This window comes from Stylophora pistillata, chromosome 6 (genome assembly GCF_964205215.1).
Source record: "Stylophora pistillata chromosome 6, jaStyPist1.2, whole genome shotgun sequence".
NCBI classification, from domain to species: domain Eukaryota; kingdom Metazoa; phylum Cnidaria; class Anthozoa; order Scleractinia; family Pocilloporidae; genus Stylophora; species Stylophora pistillata.
Window position 1 is genome coordinate 1,128,816 of NC_142524.1, and position 27,940 is coordinate 1,156,755.

Below are 27,940 nucleotides of genomic sequence, written 5' to 3' on the forward strand. Positions count from 1 at the left end.
ATTTTGCTTGGGTCAGCAAGGGATCACAGTAGGATTCTGTATACAGGTAATTAAGAGCCTCGGGGATATATAATTTCTTATTCATAGTCTGATGAAGAAATCAGAGGATCACTCCAAGTCGAGCATTGTAACCTTAAACAGCAGCCTCTCTTCGATGGCCAGAGATCGCCATTTAAAACTTTATTATTACTGTATGACAAGGGGGTAAGTTTCAGCTGTGTCCTTGGGGCGTACGACAAGATGATTTCATTTGGTTTTACCAACTGAGTTGATATTGTAAATTAGACGCCATAGAGAGATTCTAGAGGTGACGTTTCGTGAATGCGCAGTAGCCCCTCCTCAGCCCTCAGGGAAAAATTTTCCACTGGTTAGGTAGCCTATGAATGACGTCTTTTCCGTAGAGTCTCAAAAAGTTGTTAAGGCTTTTTTTTTCTATAAAAGCACACCGGTAAGTGCTTGTACCGGATCTGCAGACCGACTTCCTTGTCAGATACTCTTCGTAGACAAATTATGCAGAACTGACCACATCATGCAAAAGAACATTCTGACTTAATTGATTTTCCTGCTTTTTTTACGAGAGCACTGAAGTATTAACTGCAATTTTTCTGAAAATATATAATGCATGTATGTGAGCAAAGAATTAAAACAGTTTAAAAGTCCTGATCATTAATGATTCCTGAAGGAGTCCATGAAAGAAATATTTTCGGCATATTTCAAACGAAAATTTAAAGGAAATGACATTTAGAAAAGCCCAGAATACAGGTCATTTCAACGGTGATAATGCGTAGCCGAAAAGCACTGCTAACATGATGATATTCACCTACTTTAATTCAATTTTTTTTCAGTGATCGATATACGAGCTGCTATTGGTTCTCACTTATTGCAGGGTTACTTGGCATACGGTAGCTCTACGTTGTTATGGCAGCTTTGAAAATGGTTGAGCGTTTATCGTGGCATTGACACGGCTCCAGCGCTAACGATTTTTCATGTCCGGTTGGTTTCCAGCCCCGGCGGGTTTTTAGCTCTGCTGGGTTTCCGTTGCCCCAACGGGAATTTTGATTTCCTGTAACTGTGAGACAACGGTAAGTTAGGAATGTATTACCTAAAAGAATCACTTTTTTATCTTCACAATCTCTCTATGTGGTGTCTTGTTTTCTATATATCAAAAATATGCAACAGTCCAATACGTATCTCGTTAGCCGCCCTGTATATTGGACGGGCACATATTGAAGACACTGACTATGTCGTTTAGATTCTCTAATAGTATTTTGTTTTTATTTAAGCAATAGAACACCTTATTCCAGGCTCTGTAACGTGATAAAGCCACTTGGAATGCTGGGAGAACACTCGGAAAGTTTATATGACATGACTAGTACATGCGGCTCTATGACCCGATAAAGCATCTGCTTGGCAATTGAATTGAACAATCAGACATGCGTACCATGTTCATCATGTTATAATTTACTATGAATGACTAGACCAAGCTATCTTGTAAGAAATAGTCGCGGTATATATTTTTTAATATTTTTTAATATTTTTTAATATTTTTTTATCCCTCCTAGTACCGAAAATATGAACAATAGAGCAAATAGAGAGCGAATTCGAAAGCCACTTACGGTCAACAACGACTGAGTGTCATATTGGACGGAATAACTCCCTGTCAGCCACAAAAAAAATAATAATTAAGCCTTAACCGCATTTCTTTTGGAATTGAAATGAAAATAAAATGACACAGCTATTTCTCGCATTATTAATAAGAGACCCATGGGCCGAAGACAATTCCAACACTTGACAACGATTCAGAACACTTGTCTTTCATAATTTGTTAAAACATTTAAGAAAACGATCACTATCAGAAAAATTATACAAAATAATGACACAAAGCTAGACAAAGTGAAGACGCTTTTAATACTTGTCAAATTTGTGAAAACTTGTCGTCGTAATTGAGCAACTTATATTTTCTAGGCAACTTTGTTTGGTCTTTTAATGACAAGTAATCAGTACAGTGACGTTATCAATGTTGCGCCATAAAAAGAACAAACCCACGCACGAAAACGACCAAACCCACGCACAGCTTAGCATAATTGAGGATGTGAAGTGGCCAGGCCATAATTAACGGTGTTTTCTTGCGTCTATCTGAGAAATAAGGTCAACGACCGGTGAACAGGACAAGGCAGTTTCAAGACTGAATGATAAATTTTTATCAGTCGGTATTTGTAGAAAAAAATTTAGCTTTTTAATCGTAATTTAATTTGCTCCGCACGAATTGTGTCGAAGAAAGTGATCATCGAGACATCCAAATCTACGGTGTAGCCAGCTCATTAAAAAACCAAAGCACGTTTTCCAGCGGCATAGTATAAAATCTGGACTCTGGACTCTGGACTCTGGACTCTGGACTCTGGACTCCACATTTTTTCTCAAGATTTTTAAATGAAAAAAAAGAGAAAATTTAAAAAAAAGGAAAAGAAAATGCAAATAAAAATGTTTAAAACTTTCAAAACATAGTTTAAAAAAAGTTTATTTTCGGTGAGACGAGGAGTGTGAGACGAATTCTTCTATTCATGCCGTCAAACGAACGGCAAAGCATTATTCATCGCGCGTAAATACCATGCCATGTCTGCCATTGTTAATCGAAAAGAACGAGAAGGATTTTAAAATTCGTCTTTCAATTCAAAAGTTCTGTTACCAAAACTGAACAGCGCGAACTGTGTCGAACTGTGTCAAGTGTCAAACCATAATGGAAATCCGACTGTCTGCGGCATTTACCAGGACAAATTACACCATCTCGCGAGGCAGTCTAACTTGGCTTGGCCAGAATTTCCAGTCATAAGCCCTCGTTTTTTATTTAACTCACTAGGTGTTTTCTCTGAGTTTCTGGTAAGCCGGTAAATTCCAGAAATTCAGAGAAACCACCTAGCGAGTTAAATAAAAAACGAGGGCTTATGACCGAAAATTCTGGCGAAGCCAAGTTAGACTGCCTCGCGAGATGGTGTAATTTGTCCTGGTAAATGCCGCAGACAGTCGGATTTCCATTATTGTTTGACACTTGACACAGTTCGACACAGTTCGCGCTGTTCAGTTTTGGTAACAGAACTTTTGAATTGAAAGACGAATTTTAAAATCCTTCTCGTTCCTTTCGATTAACAATGGCAGACATGGCATGGCATTTACGCGCGATGAATAATTGTGAAATGTTCAGCAGGCAACCGTGGACGATACTCCTACTCTTGTACGTTGGATCAGCGATGATCTGATCGGCCCAAAATAACGAATATGAAATATAAATATAGAGGCAAGACCGATACAACGTAGATAAGTAAATTTTAAGACGGAGCACTATATTTCGGCTGGCCAAACCAGCCTTCTTCAGGTGCAGTGGGAATTAACAGAGAATTGGGGTGATGCTTCATAGATAGCTGTATGATGTAACAGCGGAAATATGTAAAACTAATTTGATTGACAATGAGATAACGATAAAAATAGAAATAGTGAGCAAAAATAGAAATGAAGTAAGGTAAATTGGATAAATAACTAGAAACTAATACATCTCTTAGCGAGCGTTAAGGCCATCTGGATAAATAGTGTTGCCTCTTGAAATTAAAAAAGCTTCCCTGGCCTTGCGTATCGAGTCTCTGTTGGAAAACATTTTTTCGATGGCGATTAGCTCCATGTCGTGAGCAGAGTGGTTAAGAGAGGAAATGAAGTGTTCTGCCGCAGTTGTAGGTTTAGATTTAGAGTTAGGTTTATCAGTGGTACGGCGGTGTTCATTAAAACGGTCTTTTAAACGTCGTTTGGTTTCTCCTATGTATTGTAAGTTACAGCGGTTACACTGAATTAAGTAGATAAGGTTTTTAGTGTCACAGGTCAAGTGAGATTTAATGGGACGTGTTTCGCCGGTAGAAAAAAAGGTACAGTTAGTAAGACCGTCAGAGATGTAGAGGCAAGTAGCGCAGTTTCTACCACAATGGAAAGAGCCGGGGGGGAGTTGAGAATGGAAAGTGGTAGAATTAGAGGGGAGTTTGGCTGTAACTAATGTATGGCGAAGGTTGGGGGAGCGTCTGAAGGCGACAACTGGAAGCTGAGGAAAAGCTTTTTTTGCAGCGGTTAGAAGACTGCAGTAGATGCCAGTGTTTTTTGATGATGTTGGAGATGTGAGGAAGCGACGGATTAAAAGTAGTTATAAATGGAATACGGTTAGGTTTTTTTACGTCTTTAGTTTGTAAGGTGAGTGTGCGGGAGATGTCAGCGGCGCGTTGTATTTGTTTGGTGACGAATTTATGGCTGTAACCTCGTTTGCGAAGGTATGAGGTAAGTTGAGCGGCGCGAGTCTCAAAAGCTTTATCTGTAGAACAGATACGTCGTAGGCGGAGTGCTAGACTGAACGGAATGGCTTTTTTGGTATGTAATGGATGGCAAGAAGAGTGCAATAGATACATATGTTTGTCTGTGGGTTTTGGTGTAGAGGTCAGTGGAGATATTACCATCGGTGGTTAAAGAGACACTTACGTCAAGGAAAGCCACATTAGTGGAAGAGTGTGAGCTGATGAATTTGATGGTGGGGTGGATATTGTTAAGATAATCGACGAAAATTTTTAGGTTATCTAAACCTTCGGTCCAGACCATAAATATATCGTCGATGTATCTAAACCAAGTGTGGGGTTTACATGGGGCATTTTTCGAAGCGTTAGCTTCGAAAAGACCCAGAAAAAGGTTAGCGAAAGAAGGGGCCATTTTGGTACCCATGGCTGTGCCGTGAACTTGGAGGTAATGAGCATCATTAAAAGTAAAATTGTTCATGGTAAGAACCATACGAATGAGGTCACAAAGTGTAACGGTAGGAATAGGGGTATTGGAGGAGGTACACAGAAAATGGTCACAAGCATTAATACCTTCGTTATGTGGGATATTGGTGTAGAGGGATGAAACATCAAGTGTAACTAGTAAAGAATTAGGGGGAAAATTACCAATGTAAAACAGTTTGTTGAGGAAGTCATTGGTGTCTTTGATATAAGATGGTAGTTTGTGAACGAGTGGTTGGAGGTAGTGGTCAACAAACTGGGATATCCGTTCAGTGGGGTGGCTATTGGATGAAACAATAGGGCGTCCTGGATTACCGGGTTTGTCTATTTTTGGGTAATAATGCTTTGCCGTTCGTTTGACGGCATAAATAGAAGAATTCGTCGCACACTCCTCGTCTCGCCCAAAATAAACTTTTTTTAAACTATTTTTGGAAAGTTTTAGAATTTTTTATTTTCATATTCTTTTCCTTTTTTTCAATTTTCTCTTTTTCCTTTATTTAAAAATCTTGAGAAAAAATGTGGAGTCCAGAGTCCAGTCCAGGTTTTTATACTATGGCTTTTCCAGCACACTTCCGTACAATGCTGTCAAGCTTTTTAAATTACCCTCACTATGAATAAAAACCAAAAACTGCTCTTGAAAGCTTTTTTTACTCGTCAGGTTAAACAGCTAAATTTCTATTAACAAGAACATCCGTATGATGGCGACAAAAGGCAGAAAAACGAATCTTGACTTGCATCGGTTACCAAGGAAAGTTGTTGTTTTTCGTTTATGTTGTTATTGTTAGTATTGTTTGCGGGTTTTAAAGGCAGTTTGTATCACGTCATTCCCCTTTAAATATTAACTATTGCTGAGAAATAGAAACGGGGAGACTGAAGCGGACACATTTTTAATGGAATTATTCTTTTAAGTACGAAATTGTTACTAAACATTATGGCAGAAAATGCTGCGTTACTTAAAGGTAGTTAACAACTGGAACCTCAGTATAGACAACTGGCAAAAAAACATTTGACATCACACAAATAAAACAGTTCAAAAACTAAATGCAATAAGCCATCGACATAAACCAAAGATAAAGGAACAAGACATTAACTTATAGTATTCTTAAAAATATTAAAACTGGAGACCCCTTCCATGAGCAAACATTTGTGGGTTACTACCGGGTACACCAAATATTCCCCATTAAACTTGCATGAAAAAGCCAATCCTTTTTATTTTCCTTTTTTCGCGAAGAAAATTTCTCTCTTCGTAACTTTAATTTTTTTTTCGGACGTGACCACAAACAGGAGGCAAATAACAATCCTCAAAAAGTGTTTGTTGGCAGCTTATCTATTTTATGCGTGATTGATGCTGATGATTTCGCAGCTGCATAGGAGGCTGTCACGTATGGCACCTCTTTTATTTTATTAAGGCAAGCACTAGTTAACGCTTGCTTAACCTTTAAACGGTGCATAGGACTTGGATGTAAAGTTAACTCCCTTTAAGTGATGTATTTTTTAATTGAACTTAGTTTAGTTTTCAACACAACTTGAAAGCTAAGCACACGCACGAGGCCTTTTGTCAAATAAAGAGTCAGATAAAAAAAATGACGGGTGAATTTTTTTTGCAAGCTTTTTTAGCCGGTGTTTACTTTGCCCTTGATATCATGTCACTGGAGCAGGTGCATTTAGTTGATCAGATAACCAAAGAGATTGAAAAATTATTTAAAAGGGCGAACTTTTCGGGATGAAATTAAGGTTTGCGTGAATTTGCAGCCCTGAAAGGATTTTCTGAACACATAAATACTCGCCCCCCTTTTTACTGAAAGGGTTTTTATATAAAAGATCAAAGTTTTCACTCATAAAACATAATATCTACATAATGACGTTTAACGTCAGTGAATATGAAAATGTTAAATTCGAGGCCAAAACAACAATTGCTGTGTTATTGATTTTATAAAAAGTTTATTCAACACATGCCGGTTGTTACCTATCTACTTTGAGTTTTAAAAGATTTTTGCTCACTCGATCATACCGGTCATCAGAATCTCCAAAGCACATCTCCTTAAGGAAATAATAACTGATACTCACTTCTGTTAGTATCGTCATAATTCATGCATAAGCTGTATCCACAGCCGCCACAGAAGATTAGTGATGCTGCGCCTGAGGCAGGTAATTTTTTTGTTAGTGAGTTTTTGTTGATGCACCTTACTGGATATATATCATATCACGCCGATTGTATTTATTTCAAAAGACTGTTTGTGTTTTTTAGATCGAGGCTTACATGCGTTCAAAAATTTACTATAGATGTAAGACTATGGGTGTGTTTCTCTATTTATATTTAGGTATAGATATAGAATTTCTATTTCGACTGACTTATCGAATGAAAATATTTAGGCAAAAACTGTGATAGGATGATTAAAAGCTTTTATCTGATAAAGAATTGAAAAAAATGTGCTGTCAGATAATGCATGGTTCACGCACCGAATATCGAATAAGGGCCGTTATCCTGATGCTCTTCATAAAGACATTGTATTCTCACGGTTTTTCTTAAATAAGCAGGGAGTGTGAATGGGTACCGGAAATTGTCTGAGACACCTCGCGAATTATTTGGATGGGCGGAAGAGAGAGAACTGGCTACGATAGACTAACTTTCCGTCCCTTCACGCAGTGGAAACTGAAACGCTCTGATAGCTTTGACAGTTATTCTCGTACAGGATATATTCCGTCATAATTAATGTTCGACTCGTGTTTTCAGTATCTCGCGGCAAATGGCTGCTGCATTCAATTCAATACTCCGCTGTTAATCGGAACTGTGTGGATATCATGTCGCATTATGATATCAAGGAACTCTTGAAAAACCTTGCCTATCAATGTTAGTCAGTTTTCATTTCCATTCGGGGGATCAAATAGAGTGACGTTCTCGACTCAAAAATTTTAAAAGAAAATTTCGAAGGAAACTATTCTTAATTTTGTTTACTATTCATAACTTCGAGAAAATTGACACTCCTTAGAGTCCGTTACCATTACTGCTCTAATATGGAACTAGAAATAATCCTTTGTTAATCAAAATCTTTGCGCGTATAAACGTTTTATCTGGATCAGTGTGAGTTTCCTAACAATACGAAAACCGCATCATCTCATTGCTGAGAGCAGTTATCACGTTTTTGATTCTAAATCCTCCGTTGCAATAGCCTAAGCTGCATTCTTTCCTCATTTTTCAAATAAGGTCAAAACAATTCGCTCACTTTTGGCTTCTTTGCTCCTTGGTTATCATCTCAAATCTACTTTAATCGTTTTGTGGCCATATGTTTGTATTAATTCCTGTGATTTACGTCATTGACCTCGCCAATCAATTCTCCTGATTTTTTTCTTTTTTTGTCCTATGCCTGATCGTTTTAAAAACAAATGCGTAGACGATCCTTTATAATTTTCCGCTTGCTTCTAAAGTTGATTAAAGTGCAGATGGTCCCGGCAATATTGGACTTAAAGGCCTATAAACTTCTCTTTTCAGACAAGTCGGATGGCTTTGGCAGTTCCCTTTCTAAACGACAGACACCACGTTAGATTCTTCTTCCTCGCGTGCTTTGCTGTGTGTTGCTTGGGTGTCCAAGGAATTTCCTTTTCTTATGGCAACATTGTAAAAAAGGCACGTTGTACCGCAAACTGCTACACTCAGGTGAGTTTAGGTTAAAATTCGAAAAATTCTTGTCCATTCTTTGCGTTTAATTAGTCGAAAGTTAAAAACGAGGCAAGTTTGCCACATTATTAGGGTCTGTTATCCGTTTCGTAAAACAGATTACGATTGAGTGCCATCGATTTCAGTTATTTGTGCATTTGCCGTTAATCAGATGTTATTCCTTGAGTTATTCGCTCGCCACCGGTAAGTCTCGCGTTAAATGACAAAATCCAAACAATGATGAGCAATATTCGAGACTGATGGCAGCTCTTAAAGGGAAATGTTTCAAATCGTGTTTCTTGGGGGAAATCGGCATTTTATGCCCGCTAAATAAAAATATAAGGCCGGGTACGACGATATTTGTTTGCTAAACAGTCTGGCAAGAGAACCGGCATCCAACACGGACATTGCTGAAACGCAAGTAATGATGTCATATCTACCGACTGATCGAGTTCAACCAGGTGTTCTTATAGGATTCATTAATTAAAAATATCTGATTAGAAATTTAAGAAATCCTTCCGTTATAAACTCCAGAATTCTTGGAACAAATCATTTCAATCACTGGAATTTGATCATGTGCGTGAAGGGTCATACAGTGTTTATGGATCGGTCATGCATGTCCAAGTAGACACAAATTCGCGGTTTCCGTTTCTAAGTCAGAAAGACGCAGGTCGAACAGCGTACCGCATAAACATCGATTTGTTTGGTGAATATAAAAGCTCGCAGTCATTAAATTGTTGACTTTTTTCTGTCATTTCCTACTGATAATTGTCTCCCTGCGGCTATTGAGTCGTCATGGCAAACAACTCCGACAGATTTGTCTATTAGACATCCACGCTAATTAATTACTTTGACTTAAGAGCTCTGGCCAGGTCTAGAGCTTTCGTTTTAAAAAAAAAAACTGAAATACCCCTCACGAGTTAAATACTTTTGCAAAAATTCTGAATAAAGAATTAAACTTCGTCTCTGGCATGAGGGGAGTATATGAAGACGTGAGACTCTATATACTCTAAGAGCTGCTATCGCTTCATAGTTCAAGTGCATTGTTTTCAGACATAAATACACTCAAGATCCTAATTTATATCTTAGGGGACGACCTCTTTCCCTGTGCATGCATGATACCGGTTTCTCATTTGCCGGCTAGAGCGTGTTGATGACATATAAAGCATACCACCATCAGTTATTTACCCTTTTAGTCTCCTGTCCTAACATTTTGAATACGTAGAATTACAAACATTATCGTTTATGATCTTGTCGTATCTATTCTCGTAAGCCTTATAATTACGTTTGATTTTCGACAGTATTAAGGCAAAAAGGAAAGAGAAATCACCAGAGAGAATCCCTCCTTCCTTGCAAAGCTCTCAATTCAAGTAATGAAATGACTACAGATTTCTAGTTCGTAATTGAGTTTTAGGTTGTGGAATGAACTCGATTTTGTTTCATACTACCCTGAGGCTAGGTCGGTTATAGTTATTAGTTTCAGAATTTTTCGTTCCTAAACAACCGGTCAGCCCAAACAAACATAAATGCCAGCTTAACTTAAGTCCAAACGGTGTTTTCATGCACGAAAGCGCGCTGGTTAACTGGTGCTTCTAACGTTCATAAGATCATGGCCAATTTTGAAAAAGAACCGTCTGAACAAAAGCTCCTCTACATAGTTTTTAAGTAGGGTTACAGAAAATCAGTGGCTTTTATTTTGTACATGATCGATATTTGCAGAATAATTTAACGCAGCCAAAGTAAACTTTCGATGACCCAAAGACCTTATGAACAATTACAAATTTTTTTTTTTCATGCCATCAGTGTCAGTCTCGTCAGTGCACCTTATTTTCACACTTTACGTAGTTATCGACCATTTTTTTCCTTGTGAAAAAAAATGGATCTTTAGTTTAGGGTCAAAGTCATTTGCGAAAAAGCAGCAGTTCCATTGTACTGAAACGTAAAGTGTAAATGAAAACTTATGATACAGGCAGACTTAGACTACTTTGATAAACTTGTTTATATATCTAGCAACAAAGTTGAAATGGTAAATTGGCCACCGTAATGATTACAAAAGCTGACGTTTCGAGCGTTAGCCCTTCGTCGGAGCGAAGGGCTAACGTCCGACGAAGGACTAACGCTCGAAACGTCAGCTTTTGTAATCATTACGGTGGCCAATTTACCATTTCAACTTTGTTGATATATCCAAATTATTTCGTTACTCCCACCGACGCGGCCCCAAACAGTTTCTTTCGAAACTATCAGCCTTTATTCTAGCAGCCGCGTTTTTAGCAGCCGCGTTTCGAAACTATCAGCCTTTATCTAGCAACCGCGTTTTAAGATCTTTGCGATTTGCCAGCTTTAACCAAAGGGAATTCAGTGGGAAAGGTGTTGCAATAATGCATCTGTATTGGGAGAAGGCACAAACTGAGGGTCGACGTGGAGTCGTAATAGTCTTGATTATCATCTGTTGCGCAAAGCTGTATGGAGTCCATATCTAAATACAATAGATAGCTTATTTCCCGAAGCTTCCACAGCACAATCAATGTATTTATTATAACGTCATGACTTTTTACGTCTCAATTACAAATTTGCTTTGAGGAAAAAATTGAAAGGAAAAACTTTCGGCTAATATCAAGATTAAAAAAAATTGTAAAATAGCGAAGAAAGAAAGAGAACGAAATCTAGGAAACTAAGCGGAAAAGGCCAAAAACATATCACAAAGACTTTGCAAAAAACAAAATCCTTTGGCGTAATAAAAGTTTGTAAAGTGGCAAATTTGCACTTTAAGGTCATGAATGATGTTTTCAATCCCTGTTGCGGTAGAGCTGAGTTGGCAGAGGCAGCGGTGATTCTGTCGTAACTTACAGGTGCAAATACATATATCTTATTAACCAAGCGCGAGGGCCGTACTGGGAGAATATTGGCCTGAGGTCTTGACAGTACAAAAAAGACCGAGGGCCGATATTCTTCCCGTACGGTCCCGAGCAAGCTTGGTTAATAAGAGATTTATTATACGACTGAAGTTCAAAAGGACACAAGTGCGGTATCATTCGGGACCATTCGGGACAGTGCCCGGTCCAATACTTAGAGAATATTGGACCGGCAATAGAACATTTTGATTGGTTGATCTTAGTTATTGGCCCTCTGACTGCCCGAGTTGTGTAATAAATATGATTAATCATCGGGCCGATGCAATGAAGAAACTTTCTGTTATTTACGGCACATGTAGAGGGTCTTCAATATGAGTATACCAGGATAGAGTTGACAATCTCAAGGTTATCGATCCTCATAAAGAAAATGTACCAATTTATCATTCTGTGTCTGTTCAAATTGCAGTATGCAGTTCATAATGACTCAGACAAAATTTGTGAAAGCGCGTCTTGCACCAAGGTAAGTCCATTGACACACTTTCTTCATATGTCACTCTTGGTCACGATAACGTCCCGATGAAGATAGAATGACAATGATAAAAATAGCGATGATTTTGATAATAATTCTATTTGATCATCAGTATTTCTATAACCTTTACCTTTTCTTTAGTGTTTGGGACCATGTAAGGAAGTATTTCTGGGCCACTCCGAATCACAATGCCTACAAAATTGTGTAAGTACGAACCCTGTCAACGTTCAATTTTTAAAGCAAAGGTCTTGTAGCTGCATCAGTGTCAAGTAAATTAACTTACTGTATCGTTTCCTCTCGATATATTGCCGTTATTGAGTAAAAGTTAGAAAGGGCACTTGCACCATAGTGGTCCTGTCTACAGTCCTGACTGGAATCAATTTTAAGTCTTTCTAGACCAGCCAGTTCTCGCCATATGCGAAGTAACTCACAGGGTGTAGGCGAATTTAAGAAGCCTATCAAATTCTTAGGAATAACTTACCGTGGCATACTTTACCATTCAAAGACATAAGCGTTAGTTTAGCCATATGTGTACAATTAAAAAATTAGATTCGATCCAGCAGTTGTATCTACTGCTGCATAACAAAGCAACGATAGCTAGCTTACATAATCCAATACTATATTTTGAAGCAATTTCTTACGTTGATTGAGACGTTATCACTCACTGAATAAAAGCAATGCTTTTTGGTCCCTAGCTGTTTTAAGGCGAAATTTGTCATCAGTTCGGTAGGAGATATTTTATATTACTCCCTCCTCAAAGTACAACTTCGCAAGATAGAGGTGGCTTGCTGTGAACTTGCAAAAATATCTTGAGGGAATGTTTTTCTTAAATAAGCAAATAAGCATTAGTTGTCTGTACTGTTACAAGAATCATTATCTGTAGCCAATCCAAACATTTATAGTATATCAATTCAAATACCTTTGCAGGGAAATTCAACCAGCTGTGAGTCGAGCTGTAAATTTTTGGAGCAGTTAAACCGCTTCGCCTCAATACAAGATGGTGACGAATCTAAGATTCCCACACCGAGCATACCAAGAGTAACAAATAAGAGCCTCACTTCTTTATCACTACAATGGGATCCTGTGCAAAATGCCAGTGGTACTCCTGTGTACTTAATTACAATGGACATAGGAGGCGATCAAACTTTAACGCATACTTTTACAAATGTACGTATTTACCTTCCTGAACCCTTTAAACCAAAGGTTCTGTATTGTTGCGAGTCGTTGCCGCGGTAAGCATCAAGAAACGTTGGAGCCAGACGAGATAAAATAATATTCGATTAAACTTTAGCCTCTTAAATTCCCCTGCAGCCAAGTCTGTTTTGTATGCGAACTAGTAATCTTTAAGAAAGCTGTAGCAAAGTGTAAAATCGCTTAACGTCTGCTTCCATAAAGGAAGTGAGTCGTGCATATTAGGAAAAAGGGATGGCCAACGTCGCGCTGCAGAATTTTTAACACCAATGTCAAAGCAGTCCTCCTCTATGGCTCTGAAACGTGGAGAACAACTAACCAAACGTCCCAGAAATTGCAGACCTTCGTCAATAAGTGCCTTAGGCGAATTTTAAAAATCAGTTGGACTGACAGGGTAACGAACGAGATGCTGTGGGAATTAGCAGGCGAGGAACCAATCATAACTCAGATCTCAAAGAGAAAGTGGAGATGGATAGGTCACATCCTAAGGAAACCGGCTAACAACATCACCCGGCAGGCACTACGTTGGAACCCTCAGGGCAAGAGAAAGAGGGGTCGTCCCAGGAACTCCTGGAGAAGAGGTGTAGAGTCCCAAATGAGAAACTGGGGCCACACTTGGGCCACTTTAGGAAGATTTGCCCAGGACAGAACCCGATGGAGGACGGAAGTGGTTAATGGCCTATGCTCCAACCGGAGCTAAGGGAAAATATAACGTCGCGCTGCAGTTCGGTATTTTCCATCCCCATGGTGGCTGATACCTCAAAAGCTAACGCAACGAACGCTACGGAGAACTGTCTCCCATGATGACTCATCTTAATTTCCATTCATCCACTCATCAATTCATACATTCCCCCTTTCATTAATTCATTCATTTATACTTCCATTCATTCGTTCGTTCTTTCGTGGGTTTGTTTATCCATTCATTCACTTATTCACTCAATTACACCGTTTAGTCAGTCTGCCACTTTGCCACTTTCCCCTCTAGCTTTTTCAGGCTTAACATAGTTTTTACCCAAATTAACTAGGATTTAAGCAATATTAAGCTCAGATTGAATGGAAAAAGTTTGTCTCACTTAGTCTCATTTTCTCTCATTTTTCCAGGTGTTAACAAACCCTCACGCCACTCTTCGTACCGCAGTAGAGTTGTGTGGTTGGTCCCGCCCAAATTTCCGCCAAAAGTTTCAAGGGATTTTCTTCAAATTCAAGGTTGCGGTCGTTACAGAAAATTCATCAATCGGTACTGGAGAAGAGACGAATACCATATGTAAGTAGCTTTGATACATATGTCAACTCTTTCGGATCTTCATCATTCTTCTCTTGAGGATAACTTTTCCTTCTTATGGATCTCCACATACGCGCTGTACACCGCTATCGTAGAATACGCTTAAGCCACGTTAAGAACTAGTATCTATTCGACATGGGCGGGTACGCTTTTCCATCATGTAGAGCAAATGTAGAGCACCTTTCCTCCCACTATTTGTAAATAAAGAGTGAATGCTGACAAGCTAATTTTACATTATCGCCATGTATTCATTCATTTTAGCCCTACCACAGCCTGCTCCAGTCAGCGACCTGGCATTGATAAGTCTTCTCTACGACAGTAACCAATATACAAGCAACAGAATAAAGTTGAAGGCCAATTGGACTCAGTCAAAGCGTATGTGCATGTATCAAATGCAATTACGTGATGTAACAGACAGGCAGATATATAGTTTGGAAATTAGGAAAAGTGTTTGGAAATTATTATAAATGTACCTCTAACTAACCGCGGTCGAATATTTTCCCGCGTTATACCATTTTCTTGCGATCCGCTATCCAACCTTTAATTTAAGGGTAAATTCACTTTGGATTAGCTATATGGTTGGTTAAGGGCAGCAAGCACAGACTCTAGACTCTCGTGACGAGGAAAGCACATCAAAATGATTCCGACAGTAAATTGCAAACCAATTTACAAAATATTGATGTTTTTCACACTTATTCTGCATGCCTTTAAGAGTTCAGTATGAAATAACTATTTTTCTTTTTAATTGCCACAAGTCGATCACTCTGATAGCAGCTGACAAATGGCTTTAAACTAAATTGATAACTGAAAAACGGCTGGAGTTCTAAATTCAAACCGACAACCACCTTTCGTACTCACCCCCCCCCCCCCCCACCCAACCCATTCTATCTATCCATACCCTCACTTTTGATAAACGGAAGGTAGGTATCAAAATAAAAAAAGTGTGCAGTTTCGGATGAAAACACTGCACCTCGTTGTGAGGACAGGCTATGAAAAACATACAAACACGATGATGTGGTTGAAAAGATTTGCCTCGTTTAAATTGGAAAGAAAACCGACACCCAGCAAACAGTTATGAAGATTGGACCTAGCTGATGTGGCCGACCGCAGAACGGTCAAGTACTGTTTGCGTTTTTTTTCTGTTGAAATCATAATACTTTTATGATTAGTTATTTATTAATTTTTTTCTTCGACGGGACAGAACAAGAACTAATTTCCGACCACTTCATGGTGTGGGAACATGAATGCTTTTCGGACAACGGCGATAACAGGAGAGTACACAGGACGAAGGTGAGTGAAGAACCAGTTCAGCTGAGTATGCATGCGTACTTTTCCCTATTCAATTCTAAGAACCTTTCTTCAAGATTGTTCAGGCTGAAAATGGACCCAGATATTAGAACAAGGTGGACCCTGTAGCAAGCTCACTTTTCTTAGGATAGATATAGCAGAAATACTTAAAGGTACGCAGTCTCAAACTGAAGTATATAGAGGTCTGCTATAAAATAATCCAATTCGAGTTATTTTAAGTTAAAAAAAAAACAAAGATGTAGTGTACGGAATTTTGATGATAGAGACTAAAAAGCGGAAGGTAGATGTAAATTTCACGTCAGCACGGGTTATGAAATAAATTTACCAAAAATGTTATTAGATATTTTGGAATTCCAATGAGGGCTTTTGTCGCCCATCTAGGAATAATGATCAGAATTGGTTGCTCATCGGAGATATTGGACCTTAAAACACCCTTATTTTTGGACTTTGGCAAAACCAGAAAAAGTTGTCTTTACTTACGCGAGAGGTTAGGGAAGAAATGACATGAAAAGGTTAAGTCAATTCAATTTTCCAGAAGTCTGATAGATATGAAATACAACCAGTTGATTGAAATTGTAGCTGGATTTACAGTTTGTCACAGCAGCAAAGCAAAGTTAGCTAATTAATCATGCAAAACATGCAAGAAATGGGGGTTTTCCCCAGGGGGACCAAGTATCTCCCAGGGAATTAATTATTTTGACCTATTGTTTTCACACATTCGTTAAATCATGATACTTAGCATTTGTGCCAAGTTTGAGCCAAATCGATGATTTCAGGTTTCTCGCCCCCTGCCCGGTTTTCTCGTGGACACGCTCTTAAAAACATGCTAACCAACGCCCAACCTGAGACTATGAGCTCAGGAACGTTTTATTAATTTGTATTGAGCTGCAACCACCTAGAAAAAGCTGGACCGTATTGCAAGCTATCTTTTCTTGGTCAGATATAGCACATAAGTTTAAAAATACACAGCTTCAAACTGAGGTGTATTGAGGTCCGCTATAAAACAGTTCTCGATCTGACTAGTGACTAGCTAGAAACTCTCAGCGCAAAACTATATTCGTAGGAGACAGAAGAACTTTTATCCCTCTGTCCCTACGTACTTTATTTGATTTCATCAGTTTTCTTTCTTTTTAGTCGGCTGACCCTATTGGAACCATGACTCTTAGTGAAAAGTTAAAGAGATGCAGAAATACTTTAAAGGTAGGAAATGTTGATGTGGTGTTGTTTCATGTACATATCTACGCACAGACGAATACCACAGCTGATAACCTAAAATATCAAGCCAAGCATTATGCAAATATTGGGTAACAGTTCCCTATATGTTTTTGATTGCAGGTCTATGCAATGTCACAATGCATACAGAGCAATGCAACAAGTATAACTTTTGAGTACCCCGGTAAGAATACATTATTTATAATATCGATCTCATACTGTGGCCTGATACACTTCACTTTGGAGCATAAGTAGTTGTCGAAGCTGATTAAACATTAAACCTGTGACCAGGAGTAACCAAGGGACTTGTATAAACGCCATTGCACAGTCTAGGGGTTCCACTAAAGAGCATATTACTGTGGAGTGGCAAACACTTTTCAGATTCCTTGTAATTGGTTTCGTAGAAAATAAGACTCCTTCCACGAATTCCTTCTAACGAATAACAGCGTGGCAAAGAGAAGACAGCCGGAATATTCCAATTATGGGGTAGCAAGGATAGCACAAAAAACTTTACCTGCTGATCCCACCTCCACATCTCATATACATGTGCGTCGTGAATTTCCTACTTTTGACTCTCATTGATCTAATTCCTTAATCGTATGGGGTGACGTCATGGATGCACGCCTCCAAAGTAACGTAAAACTATTGATTTTTATATTTTAACCGAACAGGTTGTGCGAATATCACCGGTTATCCCACAGACCTATGCAACAAATGTAAGAAATACTTTTAGAAAAACTATCACTTTGTACCATTGTTGAATGCCTATTAAGAGAGCATCTGTGATTCCTTCTTCGTTTGATTGAACGCCAACAGCTTACATGATTTGTACGTTCAAAAGTTTTCATTTATTTTTCATGTTGTGTTGTTGCATACCCAATTTTCACTGCCGTAATGTCTTTACTTTGCAGTCGATCCTCCCGAATCACCAGAAAAGGATAGAAAAGTTCGTAACCTCAGCTCCAGTCTGATTGCTATTGAAGACGGCTTCAGATTCACTGCGAAGTTGACATGGCTTCCTCCTCTGTATTCCCACAAGACAGTAGAGTACTACTTTATCCTCAGATATGGTGCCACTACGGTAAGTACATACAGGAAAGAAATTGTGAGGATGTGTCAACTAAAGGGGCAGAAAAAGCGCGCTAGCTAGATCTTGAACCATTACCAGAACTGGAAGAAAATTAGATATTCCGCAAGCTTAAGTCCGCTGATAGTTAATGAACGAACTCATCACCAACTATCTTCAAAGGGAGGAGAAGAGTGGGGAAGGGTAACCAAAGCGATGGGATACTCTTGGAAAATGTGGTTAAAATAGCTTTTTATAAAACTCTAACACTGATATATTATTTCTCCACCTCTTTCAAGGAAACGTCATATTCAATCAAGTCATTACCACATGGTCAAAGTTTTAACATAACGGTAAGGATTCCTCTCCTAGCCCCTTTTTTTTAATATTATTTTTTGCGCAAGCTAAGAGAGTGAGTTTCCTATGTAATCTTTAGACTTTCTGTTCCCGCAGCATAACATAACGAAAGATAGTATTTGACAAAGTTTTCAGTCTATTGCAAGGGGAACGACACAGCAGATTGGATGATTTGCTGATTGACTGATGGAGTTTATTCGAATACGAAGTGAATCAGTGGCGGGATTTTTTGTTCCCTGGGAATGCATTTTTTCGAATTAAAAACGATTAATAAAAACAATCCTAAAAATATGCAAATATCCAAACTTGCAAAACTTGCTTGTCTTGACAATGGTAACCAGAAATTCTTTTGTTTTCAACCCTTCAGGTTTGGACTATTTTTAAGGATGATGCCCCACCAAGTGCTGATAACACTATCTTAATATCTACTCCAGGTAAGAAAATGAATACTTGTTACTGTCAGCTCAAATAATTTTCCCGATAATGATACGTTCGCAGACTTGTGAATAAAAAATTACCGCCAACACCTTCTTAAACCTCGATCTTAACTCACTAAGTTACTAAAAGGTTATCGCTTCTTTCACTATCCTTTTCATTTGGAGTGTTCATTTAGATAAAATATTTTTGCTTAATTTCTAATTAATCATGGATTAATTTTTGTTAAAAAGACCCTGATCCGTCCCAGATTAAAGTGCAAACCTTGGTCTTGGAAAGTTTCGTCTTGCTACCTCAGACTGGTCAGTTCCGTTTAAATGTTTCCTGGAAAAAGCCTCTCTTCAATTACAGCCAAGTATTATCTTACACTGTCTCATCTAAAATAGACGACGGAGACCAAAATGTAGCGCAAACGGTAGGTAACCTTCAAAACCACTGGTAGAAATGGTTGTTTTTTCCTCTCTTTAAACTGCCCATAAGGAGAAATTATCTTTAACTTCAACGAGGTACTTCAGCGTTAAGTTTCCAGCTGTAGCCATGCATTTAGAGGCAAAAATAAATTGATGTAAAGTAATGAATTATTCCATGAAATTCATTCGATAATATGTTAAGATAAATTACTGTCCTTATGCTGCGCCTCATTTTCTCCTTCAATATCCGATCGACTGTAACGTTATGAATTATCGGTAAAATTGACTTTGGTGAAAGTGAAAGTGAAAGTGGATGATTCGATGCCTTAATAGCAACATAGGCTGAATTGCTAAGGTCAACAGTGTTACTAAGGTTGAGATCGGACGCCAGCATTATCAGGCGCCTCCTAATAATTACACCCTGCAATCTCGAACTTACACTTGTATATTTCATATTTTCTTTAGAACAGGACCTACTTAATCATTTACGGCATCTCTTATGGAGAGCCAGTAACAGTTAGCGTGAGTATTGCTTTTTAAAAGGTTCCCAGAATTGTCACCTTTCATTGCTGTTTCATTATCAAACGTCATGATCTGACTTACGACCAGTTTTTCTCTACGTAGTATACTTTTCTTGATTCTTTACTTTCTAATTCATGATTTTGGTTTTAATAATAATAAAATGAGTTACACTCTTCCTTGGTAATACATTGCTACCAGCTGTTTGGCGCAATTTCTACAATGCATCGAAGCAGAAATATACACAATCACCAACAAAATAGACTATTCTACACGTTATACTTAGTTTTTAAAAACAAGGTTCCCTTCTTTGATTTTACTTACAGGTTACACCACATTTTATCAACGGGATTGAAGGAAAAAGCAGCACTGAGACCTCTAGTGCACCTGGTTAGTAACTCACCGCGCTGATTACTTTTTGTAGAAAGGGGCAAATCCGACTTCGGCGAAAAATAAAACAAGAAACCAGCTCGCATTCCACCTCGCTTTGCATCCCCTCGGGATGTATCTCTCGGGAACTCAGCCACAATAAACGCCTAGTAAGGGTTGCGAGTTTCTGGCCGACCTTCAGCGCGCGAAGCATAAGGCCACTGTTCTTTAATCAAATATTGGTGATAGTGATGATAATGTTGATGATGATGATGATGATCATACATGCCTTGTTTGTATCCCTCTAGTGCCTCCTGGTGGCGAACTCATGGTACAGAATCTCAATACTGTGGGAAAGTTTGTAGAATGTGAACAGAGTAACACGTTTGCCGTGAACGTCTCGTGGGAGCCACCATCTTTCAAATACAGGCACGTTACTTATTACAACGTGTCATGCCATTTCTCTGGTTATCCACGTGATGAGTTTCGAAGTTATACGAGAACCAACTTTGTAAGTATTAAAAGTACAAAAAAAACACCTTTCAGGTGTTTGAAATCAGTTATTGTACAGGCACTAGAACCTATTAGTCATTTTTTTGAGCGAGCTCTATCAAGTGTAAAGTATGTCCCACCTTGAACCAGCCATTCTACCGAAACTCAATTTGAAACAAAATCGGTTTCTTTTTTATCACTTGCTTTTTCAATAATTCGTTTATTCGTTAAATTCTTTCATATACATAACTACTCATATGATTATTAATTTATGTCTTACAGCAAAGAACATCAATTAGAATAGCGGGAATACTGCCACGGCAACTCGTCAACATCGAGGTAACTAACTTTGCACATTGTTTGAAAGCAAAAGAAAGGAACATGCATTAACAGAGGAAGAGCACTCGATGAATAAAGATCTCAACAGCACTCTATTTAGATTTCTTTTTACGCTCATCAATTGTTGGATATGAAAAGTAAACTAATTCATCTGTCAGTTTTCAGTGGATAAACTTCAGGATTGTATAACTTTGTGGTTGTTTTCATATGCAGGTAACCCCCTTTTACAATGACAAATACATCACAGGAAAAAGTAAGAAAACAGAGGACACTGCACCTGGTAAGAGACTAAGATTTTGTATGTGAGTGCGTCATCTTATATTTATGAAATCAGACTGACTTTAAAAACGATGACAATAAATACGTCTTCAGAAAAACCCCATGAAATCATTCCTCCACACTTTTTTACGACAAAGGCAAAAGCTAATACAGGTCGGTATTAGCGCCAATGCTTTACCATAACAGTACTCGTTAGTGTTAGGTGTAAACGCTCTGTATACATACTCTCACGGGATACTGCAACAGAGATAAATACATTGAAAAGATTAACTATGAACAAACGTCTTCTACATTGTTATCTACATTGATAATTATATATGACGTTAGTTTAGTGATTCGGAGACTTCTTGAGAGGAAAATGCACAATGAGACAATATTGTATCGAAAAAGGCACAAGAAAACCTACGACATTGGTATTACGATTGGACCATGATGTAAAAACCAAGCATATCTTATACATGCAATCAGTAATTCGTCGTTTGATTACATTCAGGACCAAGAACAGATCTGGTGAAAGTTGTTGGACTGAGACGTAATGAACTGATGCCCAGCTCTGGTGAATCATTCCGCACGACGGTGTTTTGGCAGAAACCGCTGTTCAACCACAGTGTAGTTCAATATTACAGATACAGGATAAGTAACACCACATCGGAAACAGTTGGGAAGAAAAAGAGGAGAGCTATTGACCTCAACACCGACCTTACCACGGTCAGTGAAGTTCCTGAAGCTGTTCATTTGTTCTTCAGTTCATCTATACACTCATTATATATACTATAATTTATGGAATTCAGAAATACATTTATCTACTTACGTTAGTATATATATCTTTTCAAAATGTGCCTACAGTTTGTTCTTTAGCTGTGAGACCAATATCAAACAGAGTATAACAGATAGTTCAAAACGAGGGGCAAAGTTATGGTTGTTGACAATTTTCCAGCGCTAAACTGCAATTTACTTAATTATTACAGGAATCTAATAACGTCACAATCGACGGAATCCAGATGGATGAAAAATTTGAGTTTAAGGTAATTTTCGAATCTTAATTATAGGAGATCTTTCTAGAAAGACTGGATAATAAACAGACAAAATTAAAGTCAAGATGATCCGACCAAAACAATAAAAATAGTTTATAGGAAGCATTTTAAGTTTGCAATTGAGTAAACTATTTCAACAATAACAGATGTGCAGGGATAACACACTGGTAAAGTGCTTGCCTAACACTATTGCAACCCATTGCAGTTTCTCGAAAGTTCAGGTAACTTAATGGGCCCAATTGCAAATTAAAGCCCTGTTGTATATTAAAGCCACAATTTTAAGGATAGAAAAGCAGGCTCTAGCATCCAAACCAGTCCATTTTGTTTCTTTAGCTGGTAGTTTTATTGTGTTATTTTAAAAAAAGTTTGAGATTCCCATCTTGAATGAAAACAGGACAGCTTTATGGGCCTGTTAAGTTACCGAGGCTTTCGAGAAACGGGCCCCTGCCATCACTCATTTTAATTTCGAAAAATACAATTTCGGAAAACAGCAGATTAAGAGCTCTGCTTGAGTCTAGTCCATCCACCTTATTTATTTCTTCATTTAAACAATAAGACGTTCGCTATTCGTCGTTTTCCTCGTATGTTGTAAACAGGTTATTCCAGTTTTTAAAGTGTCATATATCATGGGACAAGAAGACAGGATATTGATTACTTCTTTACCTAGGCCAGGTAAGATAAAAACACCATAGTTCCTTTCGAGCCCAGCCTCTAATGTTATTGGATTACCCAATGAAACATGTGACAGAATAGATGCTTCCTCCTAACCGATATTGGCTAAACCCCAAAGTAAACACAGTAACATGGTTGGATTTAACTGTAATTCTTTTATCGATTGCCAACTGTTGCGGATAATGACCATAAATATAAGTTTCTAGAAATTTTTAGAATGGGTAGGCACGCTGACATTCATACTATGGAACTTTCTAGAATACCATACTACCTTTAGGAATCGTTCTTTAGATAGATTATTACGAGCTATTTAATAGAGTAGTTGGGTTTCAAAGGACTGTAGTGTTCTTTCTGTCGGTTAAGTAATACGGTTACACAACTACAATGGTGACTAAAGAAAATAGATCTAATTGAACGACCTCTGTGACTTTCCCTGGACTAAAGAGATCAAGTTTTTTCCTATATCTCACTAATATCACTTATTCATTTCGGTCTCATCAGTTCCTCAACATCACGTCCCAATGGCACCAGGTGAAATAATTGCACTAGTCATCGGCTCGTTGTTGTTAATTTTGATCGCACTTTCTCTAATCATCTGGTGTCACAGAGAGAGACAAAGGCGTCGAAAGGCTGAAGGACTCATCCCGGGGTAAGAGGCATGCATTCTACTGCGTAAAATAGAGTCCATTGAATCAAATTAAATTGCCTTTTTCTTTCGTAAAAAGGAAACAAATATTTCGTCCATTGGAGGGAAACACTCAAGGATTATTTTAAATAGTATATAAACACGAAAAGAAACATTTTGCATGTTGGAATATCTCTGAAACTATGACATAGCTTCTCTGATCAAATTGAATTTAAAGATCCTTTAAAAAAGGTGAGATATATTGCTCAAAGTTAATTTATTTTGAAACCATTTTGAACACTTTTCTCCTTTCGATGTCATTGGCACCCCCCACTAAAATGGGTCAGGTTTTTAACTTTTTCTTTTTGTCAAACTCGTGTTATTCATCGAAATATTTTTACTTAAAATTCCACAGTAAAGTCGGTTTGATGATTGATCAGTGGGAGGTTGATCCGGACCGTGTGAATCTGGAAGAGGAGATTGATGAGGGAGCCTTTGGGAAAGTGTTCAAAGGAATTCTCAAAGGACCATGCACACCATCACTGAGTTCCACTTTTAAAGCCTCGCGGTCCATAAAAGGAGATAATTTGTGCACAGTTGCAGTGAAAATGCTCCACGGTAACTATGATTCCTCTGTTGTACAACATATAGTTTGAACCCAAAAGAAGCAGCTGATGATGTAGTCCAAAGGTTCTGATGAGAGTAGTCCCAAAGTGGGATTAAAAGTTGGTTTTAGGATACCAGGATACCTTAAGCGCTGCACTGGAATGAGTATATAAGAAAATGTAATTTATATGACGCACCTCTTGAACGAGAGGTTTTCCTCAGTTATGGGCTGAAAGAACACTCAAGCTCTGCATATTTTACCTTCAGACATGGGTGACAGCGACCAAAGAAGAGATTTTCTGGATGAAATTCAACTCATGAAGGACGTGGGATCACACAGGAATATCGTCAACATGGTGGGATGCTGTACTATGCAGGAACCTATGTTTTTACTTCTTGAATATGTCCCGTGCGGAAGCCTCCTGAAATATCTCAGAAAACACCGAGGGAAGGTAACTGATTTCAATTTACATACAGGAGTGATGTATTATATCAGCTTTAGTTCGACAAAGCCATAAAGTTGCTTTATCAAAGTTACCTCTCTGTGGCTCTATAGCACAAGGCAATAGAAGGTAATGGTCATGACCTTGAGGTCACATCACTGGAAATGTCGTCACCTTTTTTCTGTAGATGCCCACAAAAACGTTTCCACCCTTTTTATGTCTCCCCTCAGATGAAAGAGAACATTGGAGAGACCCCCCGTGGACCATATCACTCGACCTACTGTGAGACATACACTACAAATGCAGGGATATCTATCAAGGTATGAAACAAAGCTCTGTCAATCTTACTCTAATCTCCTTCGCAGCTTTCTTTAATCGTATCACACAACTCGATCGGTGCAGAAGACAATTTGGCTTTTTATGGAAACAATAACTTTTCAAAGTTTTACCTGAATCTTCTGAGACGTTTCTATTTTTCTTTTGGTCACGTTAAACTCCAATCCCCAAACTGGACGATAAATTACAGAAACTTACTGAAGGAAATACACTTTCTCCATGTAGCATCCTTTCAATAACTTACCATCTGCTTCATGTAAAGTTGTTTCAAAATTCCGGGCTATACTCAAAACTGGGCAATTTGTCGATTACCGTAACATTGGTTGACTACATGTTTGTTGATGTATGAAAACGTTCCTCTTTATTAGGCAACTAAAAGTGACCGCATCTACGTCAATGCTCCCAGGCGGCAACAAGAACAAACTGAAAACATCCAACTTGTAAGTTTCAGTTCTCAAGATCCAGAAAACATAAATGGAGATGAGAATAGGGGAATCAATAAAGACGAAAGAGACGAAGAGCACAATGAAGATGAAGAATTCTTAACTCCTGGAGATTTGATGGCGTTTGCTTGGCAAATAAGCCAAGCAATGGTATGTACATGTACGAATTCAAAAGAAGCAATTCAAAGCATTATCTTGTTAAGAAAGTTAACTCCCAGCTATGGCTGTATTTTAACCGCAGTAAAGCCTGTGATCTGTTTTGAGAATCCAGTCACTTAGTTTGATCTTCTCTTGTACATACAACTCAAGACATGTATGTTTTAGCTTGCAATTGTTTTTCTATTTTTTTCAGGAATACCTTGCAAAGAAAGGATTTATCCACCGCGACTTGGCAGCGCGTAACGTTCTTGTCGGGGAGAAAAAAAGTGCCAAGGTGGCCGACTTTGGTCTGACACGACATGTATATGAAGAGAGGGTCTATCAGGGAAAAACAAATAGAAAAGTTCCTCTGAAATGGATGTCAATCGAAGCTATTTTTGATCAAACATTCACGACCCAAAGCGATGTGTAAGTACATTTTATTTTATCATAGCACATCTGCCGAGTGCAAAGCTCGAGTTGTATAACTTACTGTACTCTTTCTATTACAGATGGTCTTTTGGAGTTGTTCTTTGGGAATTGGTAACACTTGGTAAGTTTACGGAACGATTTATTGACGATTATAAAAAGTTTTACTTTATGAAGCCCAAACGGTAACAGTACTCCCATCAAACCTCTAATTGCTGGTCTACACGTCATTATACTGGGGCGATCGTGCCTCTAGATCTCACCTATCAAGTTTTGCAAGATTGAAATGTTCCTCTTTAGGTCAGAAAACAGCCAGTTGGTAACATGAATGCCTCTTGCAAAACTCACAGCATTTTTTACATGATAACAGGTGGAACACCATACCCGACTATTGACAACAAAGAACTTCTTCGCACTTTGAAGGATGGATACAGAATGGAACAACCTGATACCTGTGACAATGAATTGTAAGCCGAAGCATCAAGTATTTAGAAATCCTTTATGACATTTCTAGTCTAACCAAGTGTTAGAATAAAACATTTGCATAAAGATACCATCATTCAAGAAATTGACTACCCAACTTCTCTAGGTCAGAGTTGTTCCACACAAACTTTTTTATACGTTATCTTTAGTTGCGATTATTAATCTTAGCATCCGATCTTAAAATGAACTCATAATTTGCAGATATGAGATAATGATGGATTGCTGGAAGGAAAACCCCGACCAACGTCCAGGCTTCACTCAGTTGAGAAATAGATTTGAGAGTATGATGCAAAAGGACAACCCTTATATGGATTTCAGTGCCGTGGATGAAACAAGCGCATATTACAGCGTACCTTCATTTAACAGTATCATGGATGAGTCTCCCGATGAGGATAAGGGTTCTGATAGCATCGTAAAGGAGAGGTGTCAGTCCTCCACGGACTATGTGGAGCTGACTGATCATCAAAATGTGGAACCATTAAGCGGGGACGTCAAAGAGATCTCGGAACAAAAAGGAAATCAAAACAACATCGCACAAGATGGAGAACAAGATCATTTTTCCGAGATCAAGATTCCTAAAGACGTTAAAACTGCTATAGAGATCAATTTTGATGAGCTCCAAATGAGTTTCTACAGGCCAGCGAAAAGGATAACTGCCTTCTAGCGCTGTGAACATCATCTGCTGCAGTCGAAAAATCCGAAAATTTTTACCAATGCTATTCTTTAGAGACTCAGGGATAAAAATGTCAGGCGTATTTTAAGCTCATTAGATCATATATATAATGGATCTTACCCTATAGAAATAATGAAATTATTAAAATTATTATTATTAGAACAACGTTTTGATCCGATATCTCGGCTTTCGGCAAAATCAACTGGATACGAGAGCTTGCTCGACGGATAATGCAAGTAGTTGTCGCAAGAAAAATAGCATTTTGGCCGATGTTTTCTTTTTCTCTTGCCTGACTATTTATCCTTAACCCTATAAGGATGTGTTGCAGTAAGAAAGCCCCTTTAAGACAACAAAATGTAAATTTAACAGCTTAGTAATGATATTCAGCTTGATAAAGTTAACTACACCAAGAAGCATTAATTTTCCATCTTCTAGCAAGGATTCTGAAATTGCATGCATCTTTTTGTAAAATATAGACTAGAAAGTTTCTTTAAAAGCTATAGTACCAGGCAAACAGCACTGAATCAACTGCATGACTATAACTGTCGGTTTTTCTGGTGGTGTAATGAAAAAAATTTGTCAAGGATAGTTTAAAGGTATTTAGCATATTTACTTATCTATTTGTATTATTTAGTTGCGATAGAAATGGAGAAAGTTATTGCACCTTGACACTTTCATTCGATGAAACTGGTTGAAAATTGATGAAAACAGCTACTTTTAAAGAGGTTCCAAATGTAAGAGTTGTGTTTGTATAAAGTACCTTGTCATACTTTTCCTTTTTTTATGAACTCTTAAAAAGTCAACCTCATCATTTTACTTGTGCGATTGAATAACATGACAAATCAAATGTTTTTGTGTTATAACGACATAAGAAGTAACTGAAAATGCCATTTAACGATTCGCTAAAAGGTAAAACAATCAACCTTGTATTGGTTTTGGAAAAGTAAACATGGATGTCCCCTGA

The 27,940-nt window shown here is 38.1% G+C and overlaps 1 protein-coding gene across 2 annotated transcripts; it reads left to right on the top strand.

Moving 5' to 3' along the window:
• The first annotated feature begins 1,066 nt into the window (after positions 1-1,066).
• On the top strand, positions 1,067-27,940 carry LOC111344410 (uncharacterized). Of its 2 annotated transcripts, none has more exons than XM_088762729.1 (32): positions 1,067-1,082; positions 8,290-8,454; positions 11,773-11,826; positions 11,977-12,039; positions 12,763-13,002; positions 14,128-14,290; positions 14,570-14,683; positions 15,510-15,598; positions 16,751-16,816; positions 16,952-17,012; positions 17,500-17,544; positions 17,740-17,909; positions 18,194-18,247; positions 18,619-18,685; positions 18,920-19,101; positions 19,562-19,618; positions 19,942-20,005; positions 20,293-20,495; positions 20,759-20,815; positions 21,029-21,095; positions 21,588-21,802; positions 22,063-22,119; positions 22,725-22,800; positions 23,302-23,449; positions 23,841-24,043; positions 24,299-24,483; positions 24,705-24,794; positions 25,179-25,403; positions 25,606-25,820; positions 25,904-25,944; positions 26,191-26,287; positions 26,505-27,940. In XM_088762729.1, the coding sequence occupies exons 2-32, from the start codon at positions 8,299-8,301 to the stop codon at positions 26,965-26,967; spliced, it is 3,987 nt and encodes a 1,328-aa protein (XP_088618855.1). In that variant the 5' UTR covers positions 1,067-1,082; positions 8,290-8,298; the 3' UTR covers positions 26,968-27,940. The 2 variants fall into 2 exon arrangements, with proteins under 2 accessions (XP_088618855.1, XP_088618854.1); XM_088762728.1 differs by lacking the exon at positions 1,067-1,082 and adding an exon at positions 7,516-7,650.

Excerpts from the sequence above, each read along its gene's own strand:
- LOC111344410 (XM_088762729.1), top strand. The coding sequence starts at position 8,299 with ATGGCTTTGGCAGTTCCCTTTCTAAACGACAGACACCACGTTAGATTC. Across the intron at positions 14,684-15,509 it reads CAATTGGACTCAGTCAAAGC|AACAAGAACTAATTTCCGAC; the intron begins GTATGTGCATGT and ends TCGACGGGACAG. Across the intron at positions 21,803-22,062 it reads TCAACACCGACCTTACCACG|GAATCTAATAACGTCACAAT; the intron begins GTCAGTGAAGTT and ends TAATTATTACAG.